Raw genomic sequence first — 24,858 nt, 5'->3', positions numbered from 1 at the left:
ACAAACAATTACATTCCTCAATTCTCCTCCATCAGAAGCTTGGATTTCAGTACGAGATCACGTACGTACAAATTGCCGGTTTGAGGCTCTTCTGTCAGTTCAACTAGATAATCAGAAAAGAATCGTTACGCGCACATGTACGAAGTCATGCTCATCAGAAAAGCAAAATGCGCTTTAAGACAAGAGGCCCAGGATTTTAAAGACCAGACAACATTTTACTATTTAAGAAAAAATATTTTTATTCGCAAGAAATGGAAATACAAAAGCATGACAATTTCAATTCATTTTTTTTTTTCCAAACTAAGTACAAGTATCCTACAAAGCGTTTTTATTTTGGGTATTTGCTTAGCTATGATGAAGAATAAAAAGCCATTAAAAAAAAAACTCAGCACAATATGACAGATAATAGACTCACAATCTCTTTCGGCTTAAACGCTGCTGGTCTATAGAATTATTACAAAAGAGAGGTAAAGTCCAGCCTGTCAGCATAGACATTAAAGCTCATGGTTGATTATAGTCTAGGGTCTGCTCAGCGTTCTTTAAACAGGGTCCCTCATGATTTGTCATGGAGTGCTGGTGTTTTCCACAGACTCATAAAATGTTTTATCTGCAAGGGAGAGGTTCTAGGAAGGGTAGGCCCTGGGTCCATGGTGCAGAGTTCATGTTCTCCCCGAGCTGGTGAGCAAAGGAAAGGGGCTGAAGAGTGGAGCTAAAACCGTGGGGTTTTCTTTTCCAGGATGCAGAGGCTGCTGGCTGGAATCCGCAGAAGACGGATGGACAAGAAGCAGACCCACACCTGGTGGATGTCTCCGGCATGGAGCAAAGAGCAGAACGTTGCACAGTGGGGCCAACCCTGTGGTCCCTGCCCCGAGAACCTTAAATGTTCACAGAAAGGAATCCGCCCAACAGAATCCACCACTGCACCTCCTGTATCACTTAGCTGTTCATCTCTCTCAACGTAACCGGTTGCCCTGTTTTCTCTATCCAGAAAATTAAAAGCCAAAATTTATTGAGCGCAGTACCCAGCCAGCACTTACTAAGTGCTCAAGAAATATTATTTTCCCTTGTTCTCAAAACCAAGACAAAAATAAAGCATTCCTGAACTATGTGGCCCAAAATGACAAAATAAAACAATACCTAGACTTTTCCTGTGCTAAGTGCGGGTTTTGGGCCACAGAGAGATGGAGCGTTAATCCTCCAACGGGCCAGGTTCCTTGGCCCTGAGAAAATGTTCTGCCGTGAGGATTTATGATAGTTTTAATCCAGGCTAGCCATTTTTTGATGTGATTGCAGCCCTACAAAATGGGATTTTCCTAAGGGATAAAAACCCTATTTCTTTTCTCCGGATGTGCGCATCTAATCATGGTGCACCATTTTTGAGCCTTTGGAAAAAGGTCCGTCCTCACCCTCCAATCTAACATGAAAAGACTATCTGTAAAGTCCTCCGGGGACAAAAGAGTCCTCAGTCACCCTGGAGCATATATATAAGGCACATTTAAGGCACAAACCAGTGTTGGAGACAAGGGAGAAATTTGTGTGTGTGTCAGAAAGAGGGAGCGCGAGACCCAGTGCTTCTGCCCTTTGAAAAGCTACTGCCTGGCGAAGCTGCCTCAGCGCCCTTCCTCCCCAGCGCGCTCCGGGCAGCCCTGGGCCTCAGCAACACCAGAGTCCTAGGTGACCGACTGACTGATGGGAAGCCTGAACTTCGCAGCCTCCCGTTCTCTCCGGGAACTGCCCTCGGAGGGGGGCTCACGCCGTCACAGGTCTCCTCTCCGTCTCAGCTGAGGCATGGAAGGCTCTCGCGAGAGCACTCCTAGCTACTGGCTTCACGGTCCGACCAGCACCACCACCAGCCGAGAAGCCGGCGTCTTTAGGAAGGGCTTTGCAAAGACCAGATCGAACAAAACCAAGGGAATGACTCAGGCAGACGAGAAGGAGGCTCAAGGCCTTCTCCTCCGTCTCCAATCTCGCCGTGTCAGCAAGGCCAGCGTGGACGGCCCACTTCCTCCGCGAAGAGCGGGAGGTCTCCATTTGTGCACTGTGCTCTCGTAAACACCCCATACGGCGCCTGTGTCTGGCGAGCGGCCCCGGGAGGCCTCGGATTCTCTCCCTGCGGTTTTGCTCGGTCTGAGGACATGGAAGAAAGGAGCCGTGAGGGGCCGAGAAATTTTAATAAAACACATGTGGCCAAAATCCTAGACCCTGTGTCACTGTCGGCATAAAGATGAATCAATTCAACACTCCTGCTCTACGAACGTGACAGTCACTACCCTCCTTTGGCTTCAGGCTGAGAGATTTAGGAAGAAAAATAACATGGTAATTACAGTTGGTTTGTAAATAAGTTGAGCTAAAAGCTGCTTTCACAATCGACACACGAGTTCTCCGAGTCAAAAGCATTTCCGGTAGCAAGAAAGGTGATCTAATTTTGCCTACACCGGGGTCAAAGCTTACCCCCACCCCCCACGCAAAAGGAACAACCTAGTTCAGCTGTCAGAATTTTTACATAATACTCCTTTTATGTGACCCAGGCTCCAGAGTCCTAACACTTCACAGGAATTCTTTCTTCACCTGGCACTGAGGCCTTTCATGTCCAGCATCTGTTTCCAAGCACAAAGTCAAGAGCCCTGTGGAAAGGGCCACGCCAGGGGGCCGGGGTCACTCAGGTCTCACCCACTGAAAACTGCTTGTTCTCTGAATGTGTGCGAGGGTCATCAAAGCAGGGAAGAGAAAGCCCTGCTTACAGGATGAAAGCTAGAATTAACGTATTTATGAGTAACACTTATTGTTCATGGTTTATGATTACACCAGCGTGTCCGAGTTCTGAAAGCTGATGTTTGGGAGGGGACGTCTGGCACTGCTTCGAATCGGCGGGCTAAGCAGGTATTACTGCACAGACTATGCGACTGCTCCACGCGGGGAAACAAACCCACCGATGTTTGGGCGTCACCCCCGGGACGGAAAACCAACACCCGTCTGTGAATTACCTGGTAGTCTGTGACTCTTCTGTGTCCTCTCAATGCCCTGGGATCCTCCTAACGGGATAACTACTTCGTTCCCCTTACTTCCCATGTGGAGAGTGAAGGGCAGAGGCTTTCCTCAAAATAGCAGCAGGGTTGGTTCTTGGAACCCCCTTAACACGGCCATTTGAGCTCCCAAGCTGAGGCCTCAGGTCTCTAGATACAGACTCTGTTCTAGAAGAACAGCTTCCCAGAGAGAACACCCTGCTGTTGGGGGTCTGGAGAGGGGGTGACAAGCAAAGGCAGGTAAGGGAGAAGATAAAATCCTCAAGGTACTAAGGGCACGGACTGGAGGTTTACTGGCCTTTCCTTCTCCTGCCTCATTCAGAAGAACAGGTTTTCTACCCTGGCTGCCCCAGGGGCCTTCGAAACCTGATCTGGTTCCACTGCAGCAGGTGGGTAGGCTGACACTTCCGCCCTTAAATGCAAAACCTTTCCTCTCTCATTGAACCAAATACTACTGGAGTTCATTCTTTTTTACCTCCTCAGGCCCCCGCAGGCTACCTGGGCCTGATAATTACACGGCATTTCAAAGAAAGGGATGGACCGCAGCAGCCTGTGGCTCTACCCAACACAGCCAGGCCCAGGAAGATCTAGAGCAGAAGAGAAGGAGAGAAGGGAGAGGAGAGAGGTGGGGGGGGGGGCATGTTAGCAGCCCCACTTCCCGCGGGACTCAGGCGGCCTCTGCTCTCCCTGGCCAATGGGAGGGGCCGCGAGACTGCAGACGGCAGCCCAGATCCGCTTCCACACACAGCCGAGAAGACCCCCTTGTCAGGTCCCAGTCTGGAACTTTCTCTACCACAGCAGAGGGACAGAGAGAGACATCAGTTGCAGGGAGCCCCAGATGTACCTCGGCAGACACAGCCGAGATCTGCTCACGGGGTATGATGGCAAATGCTAATGAAACCAAATCCTGCATTTGATATGGAACGGAAGGCCCAGGTATGGGCTTAATCCTTTGTAAGCGCAGGCTCCAATGACAGTGTAGATGAGAGAGAGAGAGAGAGAGAGAGAGAGAGAGAAAGGAGGTAAAGCCAAAGGCCTTACAGCTACTACTAAAAATAAAATATAAAATGTAAGCAACTTTCTTATACAAAATCTTTCACAAGCTAGGGAAAAACACTTAAGGGGAATCAGCTACATTATACAATAAAAAGGCAATTTCCATTTCTCATCTGTATGAAAGAGGAAAGAGAATTTTAAACTACAAAAGTTACTTTTAATCATTAAAAAAAAAAATAAAAGTGGGTTGGGGGGTTAGGTGGTATCTCTTTGGGTGAGCTGCAGAGTAGCCAAACCTGACTACAGAAGGTAAGACTGTGGATACACGAATGCCCCGTCCTCCAGCCCCAGGCTCAGGCCCACTCTCTATGTGAAGGCAGAAGACCAGGGGAGAGGGGAGGAGGGGGCTGGGCGCAGGGGTGGAGAGGCAAGCCAGCAAGGGTGTCGGCGAGGCCCTCCTGTTCCGGGAACAGGGTAGGAAAAGCACGTGACCACAGAGCCCCAGACCCGAGCAAGGTGCTGCTCATCTTTCCCTCTGACTTCATTCTGTGGGACGACACAAGCTTAAGGCGATTTCCCAATGATAACCATAGGCCTCCAGTTGAAGAAGGAGGAGGAGGAGGAGGAAAGGGAGGAGGATGAAATATTAGAAGAAAATGAAAAAAATAAAATAAAATAAAAGCCACCATCTGGAGGATTGGGATCCCAGAGCTTGGGGTCCCCTCCTAGCTCCAAAGGCCAACACAAGACTTTGCCCATCTGGGGGGAGGCGTTGGATCTCTTCAGCGTGGTTGCTAGAGGGAAGCCTCAGTGAGCTAATAAATACTATTTACAAACGGGGAGGAGAAGCCGGGGAGGCGGACCTATGGGTACGTGGGGAAGTCCTACAAGCAGCGAGATGGGGCAGGTTGCCTGGAGTAGAAGAGCCTGATTCCTTCAGGCATTGCACTTGCGGCCTGAGAACGGGGGTGAGCGGGGGTGGGGTGGGGTGGTGAGCACCCTCGCTCCAGTGCGGGGAGGACGATCCGTGAGGGCTCGGACGGGGCAGAGGGGCAGGGGTGCTCACTGAAGGCCCCGGCACCTCCAGGGCTCTCGAGGGAGGACGCTCCGATGACCAAGGCTGAGGAAGGCAGGACATCAGTCAGTGCTCGGCCAGATCCCGACGGGCATCCTGGTGTTTTTGTGGCTAGAGTCTGGGGTCTCAAACGAACAAGCATCATCTCTTCTTCAGAGAGGTGGTCACGCCCCAGAGTGAGAAAGAGGCAGTCTCTTTTTGGCACTATTGGTAGAAACAAGCCTGCTTGTCCCAGCCCCAGACCTAAAAGAATTTCCTATGGCAGCAAGCAAGAGGGAGGGAGGGAGGCGGGGCTCCCTTCTTCAAGGGGAAGGGAGCGGAAGGTGCTTTCTCCCCGCAGGTGGAAACCCCAAGCCGTCCTCCCATCCAGAGCCACCGCCGCTCGCCCATGTCTTCGTCCAGATCAAAGGCAAAAAGGAAATGCTTATGACAAAGGGGGTTGAGAGACGGAAAAGGAGAGTGAAGAGAAAGAGAGAGGTGGAGACGGCCTCTTTAGAAGGTGGCGTTTACTCTTCTGTCGAGTTCTACGACTTTTAGTGTCTCATTCCCCTCCAGTTTGGTGCTGACCCTGTGAAGATACCAAAAGGAAAAAGAGTCTGAGCCACCACCAACAACTATGATTCTCATGCCCAGTAGGATCAGACAATCATTCCATGACTAACTTCGTGGGCTGGTCTAAGCGGGTTCTTGTTCTTTTCCCACCTACGGGCCCTCCTCTCTTCCCGAACTTTCCAGCCACCAGCCCGTCCACTTGTTCACATGCTTACCTTCATCCCCACCCTAGAGGAGATGTCCCAACCCAGAGGATAAACATGGTGGTTTGAAGCTGATTTGTCATAGACTGCTTTAAGGTCATGTACTTATTGGGTGGTGTGCCCTATGTTAGACTCGGGAAAGAAGAAAATTAAAGCATAAAGTCTGATTCCTGGTCTAGAATAATAATTCAGATAAAAAGAAAAAGCTAACTTGAAATAACACTAAACACATAACAGAAAACAAATGTTATTAAATTGTATAACAAGCTAGAAAGTCTCTAGGCATTCAGAGGGGGGCGATGGGGGCTTTGGTATCAGGGAGACACCCCAGAACAAGTGAGGTTTTGCCAGGGCCCTGAATAGTGGAGCCAAGAGGGGAGAAGACTTGTGTTAGGAGCCACATAATCAAGCATCTGAGTCTTCTACGGCTCCCTGTGGCTCCTCTACAAATTTCTCTGTAATGGAAATAATAAGAACCCCCAGCCTCTTAAAGAATTTAAAAGGATTTATAGATCACATTTGGATAGAACTTAAAATAGTAAGTGCTAGTAAATGTTAAATATGTACGTATAGTGTAAACATATAAAAGTACATATAATTATGAACCTTGCCCCACAGCTTTGGGGGGCGGGAAGGCTGAGGAATTTGAAACGGAATCTTCAAGTGGGAGCACTGGCATTGGAAGGACATACTTTCTGGGAAGCACAGGCGTCATTGCCGCGAGATCACCAATCACACCAGCCATGCCCAGGAACGTGGGTGCAGACCCTCCTTCCTGGGCTGCCCGGCGTTTTCAGGAGCCCACCCAGCACGATAACAATATCTGGCCATCCTATATGCCTTTACGTTTATGAAGAGACTGTTCTCTGTGACTAGTGAAAAGAAACAACTCATGGAGAATTGGCGCCCAATACGTTATTTTCAATATGGAATCATGCACAGGCACAGTGCCTCTCAAACGATGTCCCTCAATATTTAATTATAACTCATACATGTTTATTTACTTCTAAATCATAAAAATATATTGACATACAGCTACATGTCTCTAGCTGGAAGGAACGGAGGGGAGGTGTCCTAAGGCTGCATTCACCTGGCAAGCACACTGCTACGGCCGGCTGTATGTTTATTTTTGAGGCTTTGAGGGGAGGTGGGAGGGAGTCAAGCCCTTTTCCTCTTGGAGCCACCACCGCTAGCTCCCCAGTGACAGAGCAGACCCAGGGGCAGCTCATCCTAAGCCTTTTCCCCAGTCTCCGCTAAGGGCAACTGTTGGCAACTAGTAACCTCCAGAGTCCTGGGTCCTGGAAATAGGTCCCGAAAGGGCCCAGGGGCTGCACGGCGCCTGTAGGAAAGTCTACACCCCACGTTCCAGTTGCTGACTCACAACCCATGGTCAGTGCACCTGCGTGTACTTGACTCACAAGTGCTGCTGTAACTCCAGTAGCATGGATTTCTCCAGGCCGCTCTCATCTGAGAGAATGAAATGGGGAAGATCCACTTCCGGCCTGGGGTCCAGCCCCGAGGCCCTGAGCAGGGAGGAGCCTCTGTCCCAAGGCCCAAGTTCCCCCGTGGAGGCTGGGCTGGACGGCTCCAAGGGAGAGTGTTCCTCATAGATGAGCAGGTTCCTGGATCTCACTGAGGGCAGAGCAAAGTCACAGGCGTTAGGAGAAGAGCACTGGGTTTATACATCCCCCCGCTCGCTGCCCAGCGCTGGGAGCAGATTACAATTTGTGGGTTCTTGTTGCCCAGAACTGAGGGTGCCAGCTGGAGCCGGCTTTCCATTTTAAAGGCTTCGGGGTTTCAGAGTTTTGCGCATTGAAAAATTATACCAATTATACAGTGCTGGAAGAACAAAAGAAAAGCAAATAAACATGAAGCAAACTTCCACCCCCACTGCTTTGAAAATAAAACTCCCCTCCTTGCCCACCCAGAACCATCTGGGGGAAACAATTCATGAAGAATGGGAGTCAAATACTTGGAGATGTCCACGCCAGCTAAAATAAGAAACATTTCCAATGAGTCGGTCTTGCATGGAGAGAAGGTACAAGGGCAGAAAACTGCATTTTCATTTAGGAACCCGAGAGGAGACACAAAGCCAAAGCCATAAATCAAATCACGGAGACAGTTTCTTTGTTTCAGGGGATAGCCGCATAGCTAGATGGCTCTGTAGCAATTTTCTACAACACAGAAACTCTGCTCCCATTGGCTTCCATTTAAATGTACGGATACATTCCCTTGGGGGGAAAAAGGCCTTCCCAAGGGATCACTGAAATTATCTGGTTGAAATGCTAGCACTGCTGTCATATACCAGGCAGACATACAACTACCTGGTAAGGACCAGAGGCCTTTCAGGGCTGCAAAACGGTGCCTCCCCCAAATCCAGCACCTCCAATTCCATCCACGCTTGTTGTTTTCCGTGTGTATGTGTACTGGTGTATATCCTATGACCCCCACAGACCACTTTGTTGCTTTCTACATACTTTAAAAGGGATCGGTGATCTACGTGAGGCAAACACAAACTTCTCTAACACCCAAGTCTCTAAATTCTCTTAGTCTTGGCCCTAAGGTTTTATAAGACAGACTGATTCATTTCTCAGATTCTTTCTATGGCAAAATACAATTCCACTGAGTGGAAGGAGAAACACAGGAGTTCCTTTAAAATGTCGTGGAAAGCTTAATGCTTACCCCATCTCACTCCCCCCCTCCAATCCACATCTCAGAGCTCAAAAAGGAGACCCCAGAGTTTGCCAGGGAACACAGTCTACACCAATAGTTTGCAAACTGTGCTCTGTCAGGCTCTAGAGAATTCCTGGTGGTGCCTCAGCCCAGTGGGTGACGGTCACAGGGGAGACCCAGGGGCTTGGGTACCATCCTCCCATGCCCCTCTTTCCTCCCTTCACTAGAGAAGGTACACTTTTACCACTTTTTCAAAATTAGACTTTCTCATAAGCTCCCTTTGGAAAGGTAAACTTTCAAAAAGCACCAGAGAAATGAAACGAGATCCTTTACAAGTTGCTGAGCACTGTCTTACCGACGGAGGCTGTATACGGCTCCTGCGTGGAACGCTGGCTGGGCAGAGCCATCTTGGTGGCAGCCGGATAGGGCCCGTAGCCCTGAAAGAAGCTGCCAAATGCAACAGCAAAACACAGCACGACCACCTGCGGGGGGAGAGAACACAGAGCCTGTCACTTCCAACGTCCACAGAGCCAAACATGAGCCCTGCGCCACCCGGGAAGTCCAGGGAGACAAGCTCCCCTTCGTCCGGCCACCGGGCTTCACCATCAGGCCACCCACTGTCACATCACAGCAAAGCAACTGCCTCTGAGTGAGCCGCGCGGTTCCTGCCACCGCACCTGGACTTGGCAAGGTGGGGAGACTCTGGAGACAGGGGTGGGCTGGGGCACTTGGGGTGCTGTCTCTTTGGGAAACTCACCATGAGGCACGTGCCGGTCTGTGTGCCCGCCAACTTGCAGGTGCGTGAAACCTTGCCCACCACCAATGTCTGAAGCTTCTGTAGTTGCTGCAGGAGAGTTCTGCAAACACAACACATGAAAGCCATGAAGGGAATCTGGGACCGAGGGAGTGCGTTCAGGTGACCTCTGCTCTCGTGCCCCGGGGAAGCTGCTGGAGTCTTGTGCCTGAATCCGCACATGGTATCGAGGCAGAGTTTCATCTGGAGGAAGATACGGACAGCGGTGCCTTCCAGGACCAGTGCTGTAGACTTCCCAGAGCCCGGGGGAGCCTGCTTGAACAGCCCGTCCAGGTCTTGTGCTGTTCTGAGTAAGAGGTGAATGCCCTCAATTACCCCTGACATGCCAGGCCTTGTCTGTCAGCCACTGACAAAAAAATTAAATAAATAAATAAGGCAAAAGAACATTTTGATGGGCGGGTGATGGTGATACAAAGACAGTTCATTCACCCACCAGAGGAGAAGATGTCAGGAAGGAGAAAAAGCAAAGAGGAGAGGAAAATGCCCAGGAGAGACAGACTGAAGGAGTGGCCGGAGGTGGTGGCGGCAGTACCAGTGAGCCACGGTCACTTAGACAGCAAATTTGAGGAGAAAGAGAGGGAAAATCAAGGGTGGCAGGGAGGCAACAGCCAGAGGCCCCTCAAGCCTGTGGTTCTTGAAGGCTCACAGCATCTCTAGAGTCAGAAACGAAGGCAAAATATGGCAGAGCAAAGAGGCCTGCTCAACCGGACGCATGCTCAGGGCCAGGGGCCTCGGAGACCATCCTCCCCAACGTATTCCGATCCTTCTCCAGGAGGAGGCAGGCGGCAGGAGCAAAGACAAGTTCTCTCCCTAAAATTGGACAGCGCTTAAAAGGTTGTGCATTCCCTTAAAAGGGAAGGGTTTGGGACGAGAATATTATATTCTGGTCTGTGTGACATCAGGTCACAGAAAGAGCAGATGGTGAAATTCCTCATGAATTTGAACAGTGCAAGCCACAGAAAAGGCTCTGACAGCACGGCCTCCTGAATCCGAGCCCCTGGGAGGAGTCCCTGCGAGCAGCGGAGACCGGAAGCTCCTCCTTGCCCCGCCCCCTTCGCCGAGCCCAGTGCATATGGCAAAGTGGGAACATTGTATAAGCGGATGTTTTCTCTTGAGTCTTAGAAATTTTCGAAAAACTTCAGGCCGTGATGTCACATCAGAAAGCCAGACAAGGTCACTGGGAAACATCAGCAAACCTCTCGTTTGCAGAATCCTGGGCTCTCCCAGAGAACTTGCCTCTCACCTCGGTCTGTCTCCTGATAGCTTTCAAGTACTCGAAGGACAAGCCAGTGTTCCAGAGTTTGCAATGTTTACCCGGACAAGTGCCAAGGAAACGGTTTCTCCCGGAGTTTAAGCCAAGCAGGGGCAGGCTGGCCATAGGATGATACTGCCTTCACAGCTAGATGGCTAAGAATGGGGGCAGAATCAAGGCAGCCCATGGCCCATGAGGCAGAGGACTTATGAACTAAAAAAACCTGTGTGGTCCCAGTGACTTTAGGCCAAATAAAACAAAATCATTCATCCCATTAATCGATATCATTAATTAATTTTGTTTTATATATATTCCTTTATTTATTTTTGAAAGAGAGCACAAGCAGGGGGAGGGCAGGGAGAGAGAAGGAGGAAGACAGTGACGGTATGTTAAGCAGCTTCTACAACTGGTGTGGAGCCCAACTTGGGGCTCGACCTGAGCCCAGATCAAGAGTAGGACACTTACCTGACTGAGCCATCCAGGCGCCTCATCAATATCATTAATTTAAATTCTATTAATATGGAGATCTTTTTAGCTCTTTGTTGGACATTTTTTGTTTTATGGTTATCTAGAAGTATAATCACATATAGTTTAGATCTGGTTTATGTATATTCAGGCAACACGTTCTTTAAAAGTGTTCTCGGGGTGTCTGGGTGGCTCAGTGGGTTAAGCGTCCAACATCATCTCAGGTTGTGATCTCACGGTTCCTGGGTTCGAGCCCCGCATCAAGATCTGTGCTGACAGCTCAGAGCCTGGAGCCTGCTTTGGATTCTGTGTCTCCCTCACTCTCTCCCTCTCTCTCTCTCTGCCCCTCCCCTGCTCGTGCTCTGTCTCTCTCTCTGTCATTCAAATATAAATAAATGTTAAAAAATAAAAAAAATTAATAAAAGTGTTCTGTATGTTACTCAAGGCTTACAAATACTAATAGTATGGTTATTTTAAATCCTACTTAAAGAGGGTCTGTCATTTGTGACAATGTGGAAGATAAACCTGGAGGGTATTACACTACATGAAATAAACCACACAGAGAAAGAAAAATACCACATGGTATTACTTATACATGGAACCCTAGAAAAGAAAAAAATATTTTTTTTTAAAGTTGAACTCAGAAGCAGTAGAAAACTAGTGGCCAACAGGTGGAGGTTGAGGGAATTGGGGAGAGGCTGGTAAAAGGGTACAAACTTTCAGCTGTAAGATGGAGAATGTGTGTGGATCTAACATATAACATGATGATTATGGATCATTGAAATTTGCTATGAGAATTGAACTTAAATGCACTTAACAAAAAATTAAAAACAAAAAAACAAAAGGTAAATATGTGAGGTGACGGATGTGTTCATTAACTCGATGTGAGGAGTATTCTGCAATGCATGCGTATATCTAATCATCATGTACTGTAAATATTTTAGTTTTGTCAATTATACCTCGATGAAGCTGAGAAAGAAAGGGGAAAGTAAGTAAGAGTTTGCAACTAAATGATCATATAATGCAGCGAGTTTTATCCTCATCAAATTTGTTCTCTTATCCAGCACTTCTTAAGAGCACTCCATTCTTTTATTATTTTTTTTAACGTTTATTTATTTATTTTGGGGGGTGGGGAGGGGCAGATATAGAAGGAGAGAGAAATCCCAAGCAGGTTCCACGCTGTCAGCGCTGAGTCCCATGCAGAGCTCGAACTCGCGAACTATAAAACCAACACCTGAACCAAAGTCAAGCGTCAGATGCTTAACCCACTGAGCCACCCAGGTGCCTAGAGCACTCCATCTGTCTCCACCAGCATAGCTGCCTCTCCCAAAGCCGGGCGCTAAGTGACCTGGTGCAGACCCACCTGCCGGATCAGCATCATTCTCAAAGAGCCGAGACGTCGCTGGTGGGAGCTTACGTTTTACTGGCCACCATCTGTGACGCTGGCCCCAAAGCTGTCACTGGGTTCTCCCTGCTGTATTTGGGGATTCCTGGGGCAGGATACATAGGTGAGCCCACATATAAGACCTGTATTTGACCGGAAGGCATAAACCCTTTTCTCTCCTATTCTGGCCTCCTCCTGTGGTCCCGGACTAATGTTTTTGTTGCCTGCTAAACTATGGAAAGGGGCCTCCTGGCTTCCTGCTGACGAACCAACCGCGTCTTGAAGTGCTGGCTGCCACTCGGTGGGGGGGCGGGAGGCAGAAGGCACTTCACTCCCACGGCGCCTGCTGCCTGAGCCGGCAGCCTGAGGCGCTCAAGTTCGGCTGTGCTCTGTGCCTTTCCTCCTCTAGGCTTCAGCTAGACAGCAGCACTCCAGACGTTCCCAGACCCAGTTCCTCTTGCTCCTAAGTATTAAGGTGATTTTAAAGTGAAACCGTGTCCATCTTTTACCAACCATCTAGTCACCCATACCATCCCACACTCCCTCCCTGCCCGCTTCCTGCTCCTTGACCAGGCCTTGGAGCACAAAACACCAAGACAACTAATTCCACAAGTTACTCACAATCATTCCTCCCTTCAAATTTCCGGTTGAGATGGTTGAGCCTGGTACCATCTCACTAGGATAAACAGTCTCCCAGGAGGCTCCGTTGTGTCCCCTGAACACAGGGCTCTAACAGACCAGACGCGCCTAAACACCAACGGTAGAATTTCTTAGTCTCAAGCTGAGAGCCCCAGTGACAGGGGCAAAGTGCTACAAGCTTGGGAGAAGGGCCGGTTAAGTCTGGTTGGGTGACCACGGAAGGCTTCACGTTGGCCAGGTGCGTACACGGTTTTGCTCAGCAGCAGATCTCAAAGCTCAAGGTAATTATATTCTGAATCTACTGCAAATAAAAATTAGTTGTTTAATGGTCCCTAATTTCTAACAGTTTATAATCCAACTCTTTAAGGTGAACAAGCATCTGGTTTTAAAATAGATTTTTATGTTTTTTTAGCCTGAAATTTCAGTGGAAAGGAACAGTGATTGATAATGTGCTATTTGCTGCTGGAGCAGTGGAGGTGAACGGAACTGGTGGTAGAAATGATCACACTCTGACGCCCATCAATCAGCAACTTCAAGTGACTTCACCCAAGGAAAGAGATTTAGCTCACCCATCCCCAAACCTAAACAGATTTCTATGATCCAATCAAGTCTGTGAGATTTATATATGTGCATTCGTACAAAAGAAACACTCATTTTTGTCATGAGGAAAGGAAAGTAGCAGTGACTGAGAAGTCACTGACTGAGTTCTAGGAACTCCATATCTAGAGATACGAAATAACTGTCTGAAAGACATGTAACTCGTCAACTCGTTAAGCTGAAGACCTAATATGTAAACTGAAGCCTGAGGCTGTACTTCAAGTATGATCTGATTCACTGCAACACAGCTACCTGAGTCCGTTATTAGTAAAATCTGTAACCAAAAGAGTTCTTGGCTAAGTAGATTTTTCTCAAACCCAGTGACATTAATATCATATCTACAACAGCCCCGCGAAGAGATATGTCCCCCATTAGATAAGAAAAGGTTACTATCCACAGGGGCCAAGCCACAGACGGAAGAGCCCCAGGAAAAATCAGTCCGATGGCAATGAGATACATATTAACACAGCTTCATGATACTGACACAAATGAAACAATAGGGCCAGTGACATTTCATGGCACATCTCCAGACAGAACGAAGGTAAAATGCCAAGGGGTAAAAAAAAGGATGGAGGGCGATCCCCGCCCCACATCAGGGGTCTGGAAGGGAAGCCTGGGCTTTGTTTAGGAAAGTGGAAACTACAAGACCTGTCCCTCTGTGAGACCCTGAAAGAGCTGCTGTGACTGACGGCTTGGGGATCGCTAAGCTGGGGCATGTGCACGGGGACAGGGGACTGTCAGCTGAGTTTAGATCTTGTTACTACTGCTGCATACGTTTGTTTTTATAATTTTTTTTATGCTTTTTTATTTATTTTTTGAGAGACAGAGACCGCGTGAGCAGGGGAGATACAGAATCTGAAGACAGGCTCCAGGCTCTGAGCTGTCAGCACAGAGCCTGACGCGGGGCTCGAACCCACGAACCATGAGATCATGACCTGAGACCGACTGAGCCACCCAGGTGCCCCTGGCTGCATCCCTTTAATCAAGTTATTCCAGTCCTGGGTTTCGGCAGCTAATCAAAGTGAATTCCTTTGACCTCATCAGCTACCAAAATAACGAAAGAATCCCCCGTCCTAGAATACTCTGTACTTCTTGAAGCCAAAACGCCTTTGAAGAGGGCTTGCTGTTTCTTGCTGCCGATGACAGATGAAGCCTGCCCTCTTTACAGGGAAGCCGGAGGCCTCTTAGCCGAAACATTAGTCTGAGATGATGTGGGATTCTCCCTGATGCCACAGGGACAGATGCCGCGGCCCGCAGGACTGGGAGTGGGGGTGACAGCTGTTGGCCTGCTTGTATGAAGGGACGGTGGAAAAAAAGGCGGCTATCAGATGAAATGGAAGAATTATTTTAAAACCAAAGCTCTAAAAAGCTAACCCTAGGACAGACCTGACAGTGCATTCAAAGCTCAGCATAAACTTTTCCTTTATTACTGTATTTTAAATCATCAGTGACCGTGGCTAATTATTATGGCTTAATGAATTCTCAGGCTTTGGGGAGCAAGGTCTCAATTTAGAGAAAGGAGTACTCTTAGCAAACATTTATCTGGGCCAAGAGATTTTTCACAACTTGTTAAATTGGGAGTGTCCAACTCCTGGCTGAAAATGTGGATTTGGGGTGCCTGGGTGGCTCAGTCAGTTAAGCATCCGACTTCGGCTCAGGTCATGATCTCACAGTTTGTGAGTTCGAGCCCCACGTCGGGCTCTGTGCTAATAGCTCAGAGCCTGGAGCCTGCTTCAGATTCTGTGTCTCCTTCTCTCTCTGTGCTCTTCCCCTGCTCATTCTCTGTCTCTCTCTCCTTGAAAGATAAATAAACATTAAAAAATTTTTTTAAAAGAAAGAAAAAAAGAAAATGTGGATTTTGTCCTGTGGTGAGATATAAAAATAAACTGAGTGGCTGTCCTCATACAGTCCTTTGCAAGCGAGCAGTCGAAGGCAGCTGCCAGCCTTCCCCAAAATAAAGCATCACCCTGTATCTTGGGAGGCATACCAAGGGAAACTGGGCAAAACATTCGAAAGTGGCCAGGAATGCAAGACATACTCTTACAAAAAGGGAAATACATCGACTGCCTCATGTGTTTTCTCTGTATTTCATTTGATTTTGTATTCTCCAGCTTCCTTTATTTATGAGAGACAGAGCAAGGAGGAGAGAATGATCATATAGGTATCACACGTTATGCTTTGAACATTCAGCTGCCGAATGTCTCACCGGAGTGAGACACCAGAACCCAGGAAAAGGAATAACCTGGTCGTTCCCAAGTACTTCCTGCGCCAGAAGCTGCAAACCAGGACCTCTCCATAGCAGATGTCCTTTCCATCATACCCTATAACACATTGTACTGAGATATGGACCAACGGGGCTATGGTGTGTGTGGGTGCGCACACACACGTGCATGCGTCTACACCACTCTCTGGATAAGCCTGTAGAGATGCAAGAACTTTTTTTCACATCCTTCTAGAACTAACAGAGTAGTACTATCCAAATCCCAAATCATGAGCCACGCGTGGGTGGTCACTGCCGCGTTTTTTCAGGAAACAAACAGAACACATGGTATCGGAGGATATCACGCAGAGAAAATGCGCATTCATTTGTGAGGCATTCGTGTTCATTATGCATATGGTGTATTATGTTCCTGCGGCGGGGCTGGGTTACTATGTAAAATGCAAAATGGTCACAATCAAAAAGTAAGCCTAACGGCAGTGACATATTCACACGTGTATCATTCACACACATCTGTATTCGCCCATATATAATTACTTTGCATGTGTGCAGACACAAAATAATTATATATGGTTGGATATCAGATGGCTTCATGATGGGAGGGCTAAGCATCCCTGTGCTTCTGAAAAAAAATCCCACCTGAGAATGCAAACTGGTGCAGCCACTCTGGAAACCGGTGTGGAGGTTCCTCAAAAAATGAAAATTTAACGACCCCTATGACCCAGCAGTAGCCCTGCTGGGGATCTACCCAAGGGATACAGGAGTGCTGGTGCATAGGGGCACATGTACCCCAATGTTCACAGCAGCGCTGTCAACAATAGCCAAATCATGGAAAGAGCCTAAATGTCCACCAACTGATGAGTGGATCAAGATGTGGTTTATATTTACAATGGAGTACTACATGGCCATGAGAAGGAATGAAATCATGCCAACTGCAGCAACGTGGATGGAAATGGAAGGTATTATACTTTCATTCATATGTGGCTCTTGAGAAACTTAACAGAAGACCATTGGGGAGGGGAAGGGGAAAAAATAGTTAAAAACACTGAGGAAGGGAGGCAAACCATAAGAGACTCTTAAATACAGTGAACAAACTGAGGGTGGATGGAGGGGGGAGAGGGGGACATGGGTGATGGGCATGGAGGAGGGCCCTTGTTGGAATGAGCACTGGGTGTTATATGGAAGCCAATTTGACAACAAATTATATTAAAAATAAAAATAAAAAACAAGTGATTTGACCAATAAAAAAATTAAACACATAATGAAAAACAAAAGAAAAATCCTACGTGAATCGCTCTCTTCCCCACCTCACCCCAGTCTTTGAGAGCTAATGTCTCTAAATTTCTGAGGGTTAGGAGGAAGGTGTCCAAAAGCTGACACATTTACCTCAAAGTCCCGGAGTGTGTGTGTGGACACGATGGAATACAATTCTGAGTTCCACATGCTGTTCAACAGTACTCAAGGAGACTCCTGAACCGTCTCCCAGACTTCCAAATACTAAAGTGTAACACTTACAGATAAATGACAGTCGCACTGTGCTAAGCCCCTAACCTCTGAATGCATATTTCTTTATGGTCTCTTACTTGAGCTCTGAGGGCTGTTCGTGGGGCTTTGGCCTACATGGGGGAGGCAGGGGAGGCGTGAATCTCTCCTTCCCCTTTCTGTGCAATTGCTGGATCACAAAGGGTTTGTTTTGCAGGGATCAGAGGACACTTCTGAAACATTCTATTACCTACTTGCCCAGGAACAAGAGCAAGAGCGCTCTAGAATGTTTTCTGGGGCTGTGGAATGGCTAATTTTACCACAAAATTGTACTACAATGCCCTTCCCGTCTCCCTGGGGAACTTTGTCCGGTACCCAACGATCTCTTGAAGTTTGAAATATTTTCACCTGCAAAGAAGGCCTATTCTCTTAACACAATCAGACGTTACAGACAATGGAGAGATGACCGGCAAAGTCATTTAAAGTGAATTAAAGCAAGATCAAGGTCTGTGGAGGGTAAGTGGTGTCATTCGCCAGTACTCTGCCGGCCTCCCTGCGTACGGAAGTGGGTGGGGTCTGTAGTTACAGTCAGTGGACAGAGAAAAGGTGAACCCAGGGAAGAGGGTAACAGTGTGTGGTGTAAACAGGCACAGCTGTGTGGGCTAAGTAAGCCAATGAGGAGAGGCAGAGCGCCAGGCAAGCTCAGTGCACTGACGGGAAAGACGTCTACCAGGAGCCGTAGACAGATTCAAAGAAGAAGAGGGGCACCTGGGTGGCTGAGTCAGTTAAGCATCTGACTTCGGCTCAGATTATAATCTCCTGGTTTATGGGTTTGAGCCCCATGTCTGGCTTTGTGCTGACAGCTCAGAGCCTGGAGCCTGTTTCAGGTTCTGTGTCTCCCTCTCTCTCTGTTCCTCCCTTGCTCTTGCTCATGCTCTCTCTCTCTCTCTCTCAAAAATAAATAACCATTAAAAAGAAAAAAAGAACAAGGAAAGTAGAGCTGAATGGACAGAATTATAGCTGAGAGGACCTCACAGACCCTGGAGGACTTCAGGCAGACGCCAGCCAAGGTTCAAACTCCTTACACACCCTATCAGCTCCAGGGGTGGCCCGGTCTACCCTTCAGAGAACAGACTGGAGGTAGAGATCCCCGAAGGCCCTGGAGATGGGCCAAGGCCCTTGGGCAGGGAATTCCAGAATCCTAGGTACCAGGAGAGGGTCTGAGGGGCAGGGTGAGAGTTTCAGGTGGCGGCATCGCCCTGGTCCTGCTGGTGATGGAGAGACATGTGTCTAGATGTGGCCAGAGCGGAATCCTCAAAAACACAGGCCCGAAGAAAGGCCCTTTTCTTTAGGTGAAGGTAGCCCTGCCCTAGGAAAGGCAGTGGTCCTTGAAAGACAAAGGGGTGCAACACAAGAAAAATCAAGGTGTGCACCAATTTAAAAATTAAATGGCTGAGGTCTAGTCCCCCCCACGCCTACCTCTAGATGTTTTGAATGACCTGAACATCACTGGGCTTCAGTTTCCCTTTCTATAAAATGACGGGACTACGAGTCACATTAGATGGGCTCTGCTAATGTGCAATTTGACCCTAAGCTCTGACCGCCCCCCACATGAGGGGACCTGGGGCTCACGGCCCTCCAGAGGCAACAGAGCCAAATACAAAATGAGAGGTGCAAACTGACCCACTGATGCCTAGAACCGCTGGGCTGGGCAGTTTGTGTGTGTCACCTGCGCAGGATTTCTCTGAAGGGGACACTGGCAGGGCGACCTGCAGAGCCTGTGGCTTCGAAGGGCGGATCACGAGCACAGGACCGCCAGCACGCTCACCAGCAGCCGCACACCCGGGCCTCGCCTGGACTTGGCCAATGAAAACGTCTGTCCCGACTGAGCGCAGGAAGACGGGCCCCCCAGGAAACGGTCTCTCTCCCATCTCACACATTTCCTGATGGCGCGCAATTAGCCGATCACCTCAGCAGAGCAAGTGTGAAGGTGCTTTCACACCGCTTGGCTCTGCCCTGAGGGTCTCCCCGGCAAGGCTGCAGACGTGTTAAGAGCACCTCTTCATTTTCGCTCCTGCCTTTATGCTCTTCGAGCTTCCCAGGCTCCGCTAAAAGGGTCTCTGCACCTTGGAAACCGGCAATGTGGTGGGTAGCTGCTGCTGAGTCCGGAATAAACGGGAAGATTCAGGATTGACCCATAATCTGGGCTCTCACTTTTATCCAAAGAGATGCACAAGTCCCTTGTGGGGTGTGACACAGAAGTAGCAAAGTGTAAAGATACACTTCTTTTTATCTGGTCAGAGAGGAAGTACCCAGTCACCTTTCCCGCCGTGTCCTGCCAGGGGAGACAATGGTACCCAAGGTCTCCTGCCCTACCCTAGTGACCCAGGACCCATCCATGTAGAGCCGTGCCACCTGTCCAGCTCGCTCCAAAGGATAATAAGATGAGACGCATGGCCAGGAACACAAACACAGGTGTGTGTTCGTTAGGGCCAGCCCTGTACTTAGTTCAAACACTGGGTCACTTAGGCAGTGTTATGGCACCGAAAGTCTCCTCTTACCCCACGCCCCAAACACCAACTCCTTATGACTGGTGTGGGCAGGGGATTGGTGGGGTTTACATTAAAGTCCATGTGATTCGTGCAGTGTCCTCTGAGCAAGGTCAGGCCCTTGGCAGGGAACAGACAGACGGGGGAAGAAGCCGGAGGGAATGCAGACTCGCCTTCCCCGTCCCAACAAGAGCAGCACTACCTCTATTTCTTGGCCTCTCAGGCTAAGACCCACAATAAGGTCATCTGTGGGAAGGGGCACCTGGGTGGCTCAGTGGGTTAAGTGTCCGACTTCAGCTCATGTCATGATCTTGTGGTTCGCGAGTTCGAGCCCCGCATCAGGCTCTGTGCTGACAGCTCAGAGCCTGGAGCCCGATTCACATTCTGTGTGTCCCTCTCTCTCTGCCCCTCCCCTGCTCATGATCTGTCTCTCAAAAATAAATAAATGTTAAAAAAAATTTTTTTAATTTTTTTAAAAGATAATCTGTGGAAGACTTAGATTAGCCAAGTGTCAGCCACGACCACCACAAGAGAAGGGTCGTCCACCAGAAGTCAGTTCTGAAGACAGAGACCACACAGGGCAGTCGAGGGACAGAGCGGGGCACCGATATCACGAAGTAGGCTGCTTTCTTTCAGTGGAGATTCCAGTAAATGACCGGAAAACATCTCCACACAGTTAGTAAAGAAGAAATGAGGAAAATCATCATGGTTCTCCTCACTGACGAACAGGAGATATGCTGACCCCAAACTCAAGTAGACCATGGGCTCCCACAACCTGTATTCTATAATAACTAACATCCGATTAAAATCGCTACGGCCATGATTTAAAAAGATAAAAATAATTGGCAAAACACAGATTGTTGTCACACAGAATCCAAAGTGCCTTATGTCAATGTTCCTCACATGATGGCTCTTTATCAAAATCTGACAAACAAGGATTTCCTGATATGAAATATATTTCCTGATATGAAAATGTGTCCAGTGTATTCTGCCAAATGGAAAAAGTTGCTTAACAAGATAGGATGCATATACGTATAAATACGTACACATAAAATATCACAAAATATCAACATATCTCTGGGTGAAGAGACTGCAATTTTTTTCTTTTTTAACTGTAGTTCCTGATTTTTTTCTACAGTGGGAATATATCACGTGTGTGTGGGGGCGGTTAAGTTCTAAAGGATGGTACAGGAGGGTCAGCCTGGACAGGGCAGGGTAGCCCTTTCCCAGGAAAGGGGGGCAATGGAGCCCTTCTGATCTGAAGCGCGCGGCTCCCCAGCACAGCCCACAGTGCACCTCTGCTGCCCCCTTGTGGTTGTGAGGAGACCTGGCACGCGGAGCCCCTAGACCAGGAGGTACCTGGACAAACTCCAAGGTGATCTTGGATAAGTTCCTCTTTCCCTTTTCACCAGTTCGTGGCGTGGATTTGTCTCACTCATGAACCTGAGGCTTCTGCAGCAGCCAGTGCCAGGGCGGGCCTAGGCATACCACCTGTTCAAGATGTTAACAGGATGGATGCAGACTCTGGTGGGGGTCTAGGACTGAGATCTGCTGTTGGCAGGGGTGAAGGTGGAGATAAGAAGGGGTGAAGGCTCTGGAGACTAAAGGTCAAAGGCCACCATGAAACCAGAATCCTCAAGTGGTATTGGACACCGTCTCCCTTTGCCTCAAGGAAATCAAGGTGATAGCAGACAGAGCTGGTGACATTTACTGACTTCTGCCATCTGTCTACAGGGCATTTGAGGTGACTGCCCTTGAGCTGCTATTTGAGCACACATTCCCAGAAATGCAGAGGGTAGCCCAGTGGGGTTATGATGTCCGATGCTCCCAATGACGGTAGTTTTAACTTCTGAGCAAATAAGCTGCTGTCCAAGCGTCAAACCATGAAGGTGGGAGCCATATTTAACGTTATCATCAAATGATGCGCTAATAGATACCACCTGATCCCTGAAGAACTGCAAATTCGTTATGAGGCATTTAGGCTAAGCCTTAAAATGATTAAATAATATTTTTCTTACCTAAAAGTCTATTTTTCTCCGCTTAGATTATTTATAACAACTAAGGGCAAAAGATTTCTTGACTAATGAACACTTTAACTCTTAAAGCATGAGTCGGTGCTGTGTACACACACAAACACCCACATTCTGGATTAAACTCCCCACCCTAGTCCTACCCCTCAACCCCTTCCTCTTGCATATGACGCAGGATAATGCTGAACATGCTTCTCCTCTACTGAGGCTGCAGAGCCAGACTGACTGCAGTTAAATGCATCTCTCCCATTTACTGTGTGACCTTGGGCCGGTGACCTAACCATTCTGAGTCTCAGTGATCTTCTCTATATGACAGGGATATTAATAGGGCCACCTCATAGGGCTGTTGGAAGGTTAAATGAGTTAATATCTATGATGCACTGAAAAGACTACCTGGCAAGAAAGTGCTAAAAGAACGTGTTAACTCATTCTGTCCTATGGTTACTTTTAAAAATGGGTTTGAGGGGCACCTGGGTGGCTCAGTTCGTTAAGCCTCTAACTTGATTTTGGCTCATCACGTCCCCCACGGTTCATGAGAGCAAGCCCCAGGTCAGGCTCTGTGCTGTCAGCACGGAGCCTGATTGGGATTCTCTCTCTCCCTTTCTGGCCCTCCCCACTGCGTGCGCACACTGTCTCTCAAAATAAATTAGAAAACTTAAAATAACTAAAATGGGTTTGAAATGTAATGAATGAATTTTTATAATCAGTAATTAAAAAGACAAACTTGGTTGTCCCTTTTTTTCACCAATAAACACCATTTGTTACTCAGACTGAATGACGATGAGCGGCCAGCCCCTCCCGGGCCGCCTCTGACGTGTAACGTCATTTTTAGAAGCATCAGACTTATCAATCCTTGTTCTCCTCCAAGCTTCCTCCTAGGCCCCTCCTCGGAGCCCGGTCAGAAGCGGCCTCTTCACCAATCCCATGTATGTTAGGAGAAGTAAAGAAGGCGCATGTGTGTGTGTGTGAGTGTGTAAGTGCACGTGTGTGGTGAACGGGTAGGTGGAGCATGGCCGTCCGCACACCTGACACAACTCCACCTGCAGCTGCTCTGCCCCTCTTCCCACCGCCTGCCATTAGGCCGTCTGGAGAGTTCCTTACGCCAGCCACACTCACCTGTTGGTGTTCTCCAGAACCTCGACCTTCTTCCGAAGCTCCAAGTTCTCAGTCGAACAAGACTCCACCCTGCAGAGGAGAGAGAGAAGGCAGTTAGCGGTGTTGGTAGAGCGAGTGTGAGGCCAGGAGCTAGGGCGGAGGCAGCTGGGGATCAGAGGAGGAGGTGTGGGCATCAGCTACTCTAGGGGTGTGAGGGACAGAGCCCGGCCAGCCTGAGTTGGGAAGGGGATAAAAGACAAAAGAGACAGAAGAGAAGAGAAAGAAGAGAAGAGAAGAGAAGAGAAGAGAAGAGAAGAGAAGAGAAGAGAAGAGAAGAGAAGAGAAGAGAAGAGAAGAGAGATCAGTAACAAGCGCCTCACTAATTGAAAATAAATAGGGATGGTACAAAATGTAAACCCCTTCTGGAGTGTTCCAGCCTTGCTTCCTCTCGCCTCGTCCCTATTGCTCTCAACACCTGTCATCCACCCCTCTCCACCACAAGGGCGTGGATGTGGCCAGCTGTACCCTTGGCCTGGAGGAATGACAGGAAGCCAAGGTGTTTGGGACAAAAACCCAGCGCCTCAAGACAAGGAATCCAGGTGCAAGACCATACACATGCCCCAAAGAGGCAATGAAGACCACCTTAACCCTGATGCCCATGGAAAATACTGGAACAGAATGGAACTACTTAATACCAAACTACCAATACCTAAACGAGGACCGAGAGACACTAACTTCCAGTAGGAACTTTAAGAACCAGCCAAGAACCCCCTCCTTTCCCCAGACACGGGAAGATTCCTTTCCGAGTCAGGGGCCTCATTTGCATCTTAAAATGATAGGTGTTTGTCAGCTGGAGAACTATTTCTAAGGCTAATACAAAGTTGTGTTTCAAGCCTACATCAAAGGCTAATATAAAGTTGCTGTTTTCCTAATAGCCCTCCTGATATTTTGAGTTACTTGGAAGACCAAAGATGCTGTCAGGTGTTTTTGTGAGAAGTCACCAGCCTGTAGCATAAATTGTGGTGGACAGAAAATAAAGAACGCCAGCCCAACCTGCTGCCCTGCCCGTGTGTATCTCTGCGGTGTGACAGAAGTGGCCAAAGGAACTGATTAATTAGCACTGTCCCTTACCGCTGAAACAGTGCTTCTCCTCCATAGAATGTTCCAGAAACGTGAGCAAATGTTAACACTTACACTTGTTTGCAAGGAAGGCTTCAAGGACTTAAGGGACTGTGGTTAGAATGCCTACGAAGACGGGGTTACTTTTTACTTCCAGCCACACTTCTAAAGTTTGCCCTGGAGAAACCACTAGGTGGCAGGCAATACACAGCTGATGAACCAAGGGGCCCGAGTGGGGGCCAGAATGAACTTGGCTTCTCGTGGAAAACCCGATGCTTTGCACACTCCCGTCTTCCCATGTATATCACCCAATAAACACCCCCAGTTTGGCAGGAGGCTTACTTTTTCTCCAAGCTGTCCATGTACTCTTTCTTCTTTCTCCTACTTTCCTGGGCCGAAATCTGAGATAGAAGGGGAGAAGAAAATGGGTTCACTTCCTGCTGTCTCAGTAAGTCCGTTCTGTGTAAACGGAGGAGAGGAGTCCGTGAGCGCAGGTGTCACCAGAGTCCTGCTCGCTGCTGTAGCCACTCTTCACTCATTCAGCCCGCTGGCTCATCTGTGAACCACCTCTTCTGACCACCCTGGTTTCAACCAGCCCGTGTTCTCGCCAAACTAGGCCCCGAGTGGGCAGTATGGCGGGCCTGAGTCAGAGCAGAACACGTGGCTCACAGACCATTTGTATGGTCTTGGGG

The 24,858-nt window shown here is 48.5% G+C and overlaps 1 protein-coding gene across 1 annotated transcript in view; it reads right to left on the bottom strand.

Moving 5' to 3' along the window:
• Positions 1–268: 268 nt before the first annotated feature.
• The window catches only part of CREB3L2 (cAMP responsive element binding protein 3 like 2), a 115,241-nt gene continuing 90,651 nt past the window's right edge, over positions 269–24,858 (bottom strand). Inside the window, exons 7-12 of the mRNA XM_029917950.1 lie at positions 24,509–24,625; positions 23,069–23,137; positions 9,280–9,379; positions 8,878–9,004; positions 7,268–7,481; positions 269–5,662 (exon numbers count right to left, since the gene is read on the bottom strand). Of these exons, the coding sequence (XP_029773810.1) occupies positions 5,587–5,662; positions 7,268–7,481; positions 8,878–9,004; positions 9,280–9,379; positions 23,069–23,137; positions 24,509–24,625 (703 nt within the window). The 3' untranslated portion in view covers positions 269–5,586. The remainder of the gene's footprint in view (positions 5,663–7,267; positions 7,482–8,877; positions 9,005–9,279; positions 9,380–23,068; positions 23,138–24,508; positions 24,626–24,858) is intronic.

Source organism: Suricata suricatta, chromosome 2, assembly GCF_006229205.1.
Source record: "Suricata suricatta isolate VVHF042 chromosome 2, meerkat_22Aug2017_6uvM2_HiC, whole genome shotgun sequence".
NCBI lineage: Eukaryota > Metazoa > Chordata > Mammalia > Carnivora > Herpestidae > Suricata > Suricata suricatta.
Note: the sequence above shows the minus strand (reverse complement) of the source record. Positions and strands in the feature narration are given on the sequence as shown.